Raw genomic sequence first — 8,100 nt, 5'->3', positions numbered from 1 at the left:
GTACACAGATAGACTACTGTAGCCTACGTACACAGATAGACTACTGTAGCCTACGTACACAGATAGACTACTGTAGCCTACGTACACAGATAGACTACTGTAGCCTACGTACACAGATAGACTACTGTAGTCTACGTACACAGATAGACTACTGTAGCCTACGTACACAGATAGACTACTGTAGCCTACGTACACAGATAGACTACTGTAGCCTACGTACACAGATAGACTACTGTAGTCTACGTACACAGATAGACTACTGTAGCCTACGTACACAGATAGACTACTGTAGCCTACGTACACACTACGGTGGAGAAAAATAAGATCTAATAGATTGAGAGCAAAACTATGGCTTGAGTAAAACAAATGTAATAAGCCTACACACAGGTGTGTAATAAGCCTGTAATAAGCCTACACACAGGTGTGTAATAAGCCTGTAATAAGCCTGTAATAAGCCTGTAATAAGCCTACACACAGGTGTGATGGAGGGCATGAGCACTGGGCTTCCATTCATATCTCATCACTTTGATCATGCAAGTAACTGTTATTGTCTGTCTGTCTATGATGAGATGTTGGCTATAAAAAGAAACTGGGGTCGTCATGAAAATGCTTACAGATTTGCTTCTACATTTTAGAAACGATTTAGAAACGATTTAGAAACGCTATTTTGTGAAAAACAGACATTTAGTAAAAGCCAGGGAAGGAGGGGGACGTGGGTTTCACAAGTGTCATAAGCGCCCATGGACCTCCGTTTGGGACGACTGGTGTTAAGTTCTATTTAAAAAAGTAATGAGAGACTGCTTTTAATTGATGTTTGACCTCTCATTGATGCCATCCATTGTGTTGAAAACATCATGACCTCCATTTGTCTATTGCTCCAGTCTCCTTCCAGACACCTAATAATAATAATAATAATATATGCCATTTAGCTGACGCTTTTATCCAAAGCGGCATTGCAGTAAGTGCATACATTTTTCAGTATATATGGTTTTTAGGTCAGTTGAACATCAGTGAGAGCAACTGTATCCCCAACTCAACAGCCTCCCCCTCTTACCAATCACAGGCCATAGTCTATAGCCATAGTGACCAATCACAGGCCATAGTCTATAGCCATAGTGACCAATCACAAGCCAGCAGTTCCCTCGTCCCCCCACCTACAGTCACAGTTCCTTGCCAGTGGTCCTCAGGAGAGCTGAAGGAAGACTCTGGGCATGCCAGTCTCCCGAATCATCAAGCTTGTTTCCAGTCCCAAAAGTGTTTCATCATCCGGATGGAATGGCACAACCTCTCCCCAAATGCATTCTCCTCCCTAACACTCAAACACCCAGACGCCCAAATCCACACACTAAGAGTTCCCATGACCGAGCCACAAACAATGTGGGTGGAGGCTCATCAGAGTGGGCCGTAGTTAAAGTGTTTGCCTGCACATACCGTCCAATTCTCATGATGTAAACATCCACTCTGCAATATTCTCATACTGTAATTATGAGAATTAATTACAGTGTGAGATACAATTAATAACAGTGACATTTCCAATGCTACAGTACAATGTATATGATGACATACCTATCCACTCTGAATTGAATAGTTTTAATTCAGACCATATTCTGATGCTGTAATTCACAACCAATAACAGTTACATTTTCCATGCTGTATACTGTACAGTACACGTAATAACTTATTAATAACACATCTCTCTTTCTCTTCGTTTTCAAGACCTGACATGATGACCTTAGGGGGTAAAGAGTACGCCACAGTCCCCACGGTCCCGGGCCCGTCCGATGACACCGCGGTGTTGACGGTAACCGAGGGTTACAAGCACAAGAAGCGCCGCTACGTCCGCAAGGACGGCAACTGCAACGTCCTGTTCCGCCATGTGCCCGAGGAGTGGCTCCTCTACGTGACGGACATCTTCACCACCCTGGTGGAGATACAGTGGCGGGTGATGTTCCTCATCTTCGCCCTCTCCTATATCTTGTCCTGGCTCTTCTTTGGGATCCTCTACTGGGTCATCGCCCTGGCCAACGGGGACCTGAAGGACATCACCAACGACCCCTGCGTGTACGAGGTGCGCAGCTTCACGGCTGCGTTCCTCTTCTCGCTGGAGACCCAGACCACCATCGGCTATGGCTTCAGGGGGATGTCGGAGAACTGCATGGTGGCCATCATCGTCGTCACCATACAGGACGTCATCAGCTGCTTCATCGACACCTTTGTCATTGGAATCGCTGTGGCCAAAATGGCGTCTGCCCGGAAGAGGGCGCAGACGATAGGTTTCAGCAACTGCGCCGTCATCAACCTCCGCGACGGCCGGCTGTGCCTCTCCTGGCGCATCGGCGACTTCCGCCGGCACCACATGGTGGAGGGCACCGCACGCGCTCAGATCGTCCGCGCCACCATGCACGCCACGGGGAAGGTCGACGTGACCTACAGGGACCTGGAGATCAAGCAGAGCGACATCGTCCTGGCCACGCCCACCACCATCTTCCACCGCATGGAGCCCAGCAGCCCGCTGTACCGGATGAGCCTGGAGGACCTGCGGAAGGACGACTTTGAGCTGGTGGTGTCCTTCACCTACACGGACGACTCCACGGGCATCCTGCACCAGACCCGCACCTCCTACACGCCGGAGGAGATCCACTGGGGCCAGCTGTTCCAGGAGATGCTGAGGTCCAACAGGCGACACTACAAGGTGGATTACTCCATGTTCCACCACACCGCGAAGGTTCTGGTGCCGGAGTCCAGCGCTGAGGAGTACGAACGCAAACTGCAATCACGGCCTTCACCGCGGCACTCTCCTCGGCCCTCCCCAGGGCACTCCCCCAGGCCCTCCCCACGGCAGAACCGGAAGCTCAAACCTCCCACGGTGACTGTGGAACTTGTGAACGGCAACACCCCTGAACCTGAGTTGGCTGTTGTTGCCATCCCAACAGCTCACGGGAACCAGCTACACCAAGACACCTTGAGTCCCCCAAATAACATTACAGAGGGTTTATAGACGTCTCACTGCACTAGCAAGCAATGACATAACATTTTCAATGTAACTGGACTTTCAGAAACATGTAAATATATGCTCATGGACATTCCCTTCACAGACCACAGCAACAGAGTAAAAACAACAAGGGCTAACGCTAAGAAAAGGTGTATTTCGAGCGGAAGTTACCTGTTGCAGAAATACCTTCACTGTCACTTGTTGCAACAAGGTATTTCATAAGGTATCCTAACCATTTAACCCAGATCCCGAAGGACTCTGACTACATGTGTGTTTATTAGTTTCTATCGTAGATATCGTCTTTCTCTCTAGTAATGTATTTGGCATCGAAACAGAGGAAAATGTGTGGTTTTCCATTTTGCAAACTGGAATACGGACAAAATGTACTTAGGAATATTCAGAACAAATGTGGAAACTGGATCAGCATCCATGTAGGTGGTATTTCACCTCCTTCTCTGTAAGAGTACTGTTACAATACAAACAATATATATGAAAACAATATAATTTATCTGGAAATATGATTTAAAATGCTGCTGCTCCTCCAGAATATTAAAATCAAAAGATATAGAGTAAATTTATATATAAATAGATTCCTAGATGGCTGAATGTTTTAATATAAATAGTATACAACAATAGGGAGGGTCTTGGGGTGTGGGAAAGATTTGTATTCAATTTTGTCTTTTTAAAAAATGTGTGAAAATGTTTCTGTATGTTCAGTAAAACTACAACCACAACAACTTGCCAACACATTACATAAATGTTGAGCAAAGTGGAATATGTTCAGCCTTCTGTGTGCTTCGCTTCAGCCATGAGTGTACGGTAAAGGAGAAGTATGTTGTGTCTATACACTGATCAATAAAATGATTCCTCTGTCCCCATCATCATTTATTGCACTAGTGGTGATTCAAGAGATTCGTTGTTGTATTTCCAGTACTCCAGTATGTTCATGCATACCTATGTTATTAATACCTATGTTATTGCTGTTGGTATTACTATGTTATTGTTATTGGTATTATTACAATGGTATTGTAATCAATAACCGTAAGTCATTACAACATCATTGTCTTGTAACGGGACTTACCTGTACACAGACTTACCTGTACACAGAAGAGATAAATACAATGTACAGTGAGGTAATCAGGATAGCCTGTAACCGCCTGTGTATGGGTCAGGGTTAGGGTTAGGGTTAGGGTTAGGGTTAGGGTTAGGTTTGGTTCTGGTTCATACTGCGGTGTGTTAGGGTTAGGGTTAGGTTTGGTTCTGGTTCATACTGCGGTGTGTATGGGTCAGGGTTAGGGTCAGGGTTAGGGTTAGAGTTAGGGTTAGGGTTAGGGTCAGGGTTAGGGTCAGGGTTAGGGTTAGAGTTAGGGTTAGGGTTAGGGTTAGGTTCTGGTTCTGGTTCATACTGCGGTGTGTATGGGTCAGGGTTAGGGTCAGGGTTAGGGTTAGAGTTAGGGTTAGGGTTAGAGTTAGGGTTAGGGTCAGGGTTAGAGTTAGGGTTAGGGTTAGGTTCTGGTTCTGGTTCATACTGCGGTGTGTATGGGTCAGGGTTAGGGTCAGGGTTAGGGTTAGAGTTAGGGTTAGGGTTAGAGTTAGGGTTAGGGTCAGGGTTAGAGTTAGGATTAGGGTTAGGGTTAGGGTCAGGGTTAGGGTTAGAGTTAGGGTTAGAGTTAGAGTTAGGGTTAGGGTTAGGGTTAGAGTTAGAGTTAGAGTTAGGGTTAGGGTTAGGTTCTGGTTCTGGTTCTGGTTCATACTGCGGTGTGTAAACAACACCTGCTACTCCAGCATGCCTCCTCCAGTTATTCACTAGGCCGCACAGCCGCCCAATCAGTGGCTCTGTCCCTCCCCAGACGGCCTTTGATGGACCTGTTACATGTCGCAGAACAAAGGCTCTGACAGACAATGGGCCGTAACTTTGATGTGCGGCACGGCATCGCAGCACGTGCGCTTTGATTTCCAGAGACGTCTTATGCCATTAAGGCACTGTAATCTTTATCTTCTGAGTGTGACACGGTACAGGAAATCAATCAGAAGTTATGACACTGTCCAGACTCAGAGAGCAGGGCAAAGCATATTACACTGGACAACAACAACTCAGCCTCAGGATTAGCTCAGCGTGTGACAACGCTGGCACTGATAACCATCCCATACATTTTCCACAGCTTCACTGGTTGTCGTACGCTGTGTAGAACAAGGCCTCATGCCAATGTAATGAATAGGCAGATTCTACATACTGAGATAAACTGTGGACTGAGATAAACTGTGGACTGTACACTTTATTTTGTAACAACAACAAAATAAAGTGTACAGTCCCCAGTTTATCTCTGTAGTCTTGTGATGTTTGTGATGTGAGCTGCTGTAATGCCTTAATTTCCCCTCGGCGATCAATAAAATACCTATCTATCTATCTATCTATCTATCTATCTATCTATCTATCTATCTATAGTTCTCTCCTGAAGCTGCTGCTAACTTCTACTTCCTGGTAGAGCATCACATGACGCAGGTCTGCATGTGAGGGCCAATCAAACTTCAATTTCAGCCTCCAGCTCTCCACCTTGTGGTCCGGAGCAGCACTGACCAAACCTCTCCTGGTGGTTTAAATTGGGCATGAAAAGGAAACATACGGCAGTGTGCGCAGACAACCAACACACACACACACACACACACACACACACACACACACACACACACACACACACACACACACACACACAGACACACAGACACACACACACACGCACACACGGCACACACACACACACACACACACATACACACAGACACACACGGCACACACACACGGCACACACACACACACACACACACATACACACAGACACACACACACACACACGGCACACACACACACACACGCAGCACACTGGGGCTAAATATACGTGCTGCTATTTCTAGAACAGGAGCACCAGAATAAAACACAAATAAGCAGTTGAAAGACGTGTAGGAAAAGAGGTCAGACACAGGCCACTGCTTATCATTAGTAAGCATCGGACCGGCTGTATGGGTCCCATTGAAACAGCTGCTGAGCGCCACTGGCCCGGAGTTAAACCTCTGATGCATCCAGACGACCTTCAGCCGTCTGATAGGAGGGAAGTTGTCATGCGATGACAATGGAGTCTGGAATGCCCTTGATACGGAACACGTGTCAATACTGTCAGAGAAGATATCAATAAAATAGGTAAATAAATATAGGAATATGAGGAATATTGTCTTGAAAGCGGCAGGGAGTAAATATAGCTGCAGTCAAGAGCAGGTGCACATAAACAAAAAAAGAAAAACCGTTTCCCCCAAAACTATTTGTGGAAGAGGAGCATTTACAATAGCCAGCTGAAAGCTAGCCCAATATAATTGACTTCAAGGACAGTGACAGTGTTGATTATGATGGTGGAGATGATGCTGACAGTAACAGTGTTGATTATGATGGTGGAGATGATGCTGACAGTAACAGTGTTGATTATGATGGTGGAGATGATGCTGACAGTAACAGTGTTGATTATGACGGTGGAGATGATGCTGACAGTTGTGTGTATGATCAGAGGAGCATGGTCATTCTGAGTGCAGATTCTGTCGTGCACGGACGTCCATCCTCCTGACATCCTTTGTGTAGTTGAGAGCCTGGTGCAGTCAGATCACTTGGAACTAGGACAGCATATGAGGGCAAGTCTAGAACCAAGAAAATGCTCCCATAATGCACACACATCATCTCTCTGACAAGCAGATAGCATATCAATAATAAGCTATTATCTGACTGAAGGCTACACTTTGATTTCACACAAGGTCATGCATACCAAATGTCTCAACCTTTTGAAAAATACAATAAAATCTGATTATATCTCTAAAACAAAATGCCATTTAAAAAAAACAGCAACCAAAGGGGACCAGACCAAAAAGCAACCTAACGGCTAGTCAGTACAAGACAAACCATTCTAATTAGGTCGACGCAGTAGGATACTTTTCAAAAGGACTCAAATTCTCACACTTATGGTCTTCCATGAACTTCACTCACGATTTCATAAAGAACAGTTTACCAGCTGTCTGCAGCAGCGCGTTCTCCTCTGTGGAACCTGATTGGTTGGGTAGAGACCCGAAGGCGGGGCAGGCCGGTATACGCTATTTAAATTGCTTTGGGGAACTATTTGCTAAGCACATTATCAAGACCAGTCATTTTAGTGACATGAAGGAGTTTCAGTTCTCGCTGTCATAACAGTAGGCTCTACATCATTTAAAAAAAAAAAACACGATAACAACACGTCGGAAAGTGGGGATAACAGAGGAAATAACTTCTGGAATATTATTTCAACAAACCGATTCCGACCGGTCTACAAATGAGCAACAGGTAAGGATTACAGGAACACTTTTTGGATCTTAGAAGCGGTCCGTATGCAGCGTTCATAAAGAGAACTAGATGGTGATGCATGTCATGGAACACTTCTGAAATCGATTACGCAATTATTAGTCAATTTAGTTCTGTTTTCTCTAGGCTACAGTATTTGACATGAAAACTGGAACACCGCGGCACTTGAAGTGCGCAAACTTGCATGGATGCGCTGTTGAGATACAGGTGACATTGAACATGAAAGTTACTGTGACTGGTTAGCTTGCAGACTATCTATGCATGAATTAAGATTTCAAATCAGACGGTCGTCGTATATGTATGTATGTGACAGTTATAAGATGTGCCTTTACGCCGTCAGTTCCATGCAGTTGATGTCAAACAATATATAGCATAGACTAATTGTATCCAAAAAGTTACGATCATGGAATCATGGAATCACATTTAATTATCGCTTTCTGTGTAAAGGCAAAGATAAACGATAAAATGCAATTGCTTGTAAATCAAAAGGAATGAAAGAGGCTTGAGAGATTGCATCAGAAAGTCGATTCCCACTTTCAACCCGGCACCTGTTCACATTTGTCGCTGGCATTTGCTGCATTTTGAATTCCGTTTAAAGTCTGACTGTACTTTTCCATAAACTGCTCGTAGTCGTGTTGTAGACATCACTGCATCCTAATTTGGTAAAAGAGACCTAAAGTAGCGGTTTTAATGCCTGCTCGAGCATTTCCTCTTCCTTACAACCGCAAGGCGCCTA

At 45.0% G+C, this 8,100-nt stretch overlaps 1 protein-coding gene across 1 annotated transcript in view; it reads left to right on the top strand.

Moving 5' to 3' along the window:
• The window catches only part of kcnj16a (potassium inwardly rectifying channel subfamily J member 16a), a 12,555-nt gene extending 8,688 nt beyond the window's left edge, over window positions 1-3,867 (top strand). The window contains exon 2 of the mRNA XM_083687232.1: window positions 1,717-3,867. Coding sequence (XP_083543358.1) covers window positions 1,724-2,998 — 1,275 coding nt within the window. The 5' untranslated portion in view covers window positions 1,717-1,723 and the 3' untranslated portion in view covers window positions 2,999-3,867. The remainder of the gene's footprint in view (window positions 1-1,716) is intronic.
• The last annotated feature ends 4,233 nt before the right edge of the window (window positions 3,868-8,100 follow it).

This window comes from Argentina silus, assembly GCF_951799395.1.
Source record: "Argentina silus genome assembly, chromosome: 16".
Classification (NCBI taxonomy): Eukaryota; Metazoa; Chordata; class Actinopteri; order Argentiniformes; family Argentinidae; genus Argentina; species Argentina silus.
This window is presented reverse-complemented; position numbering and strand designations above follow the sequence as displayed.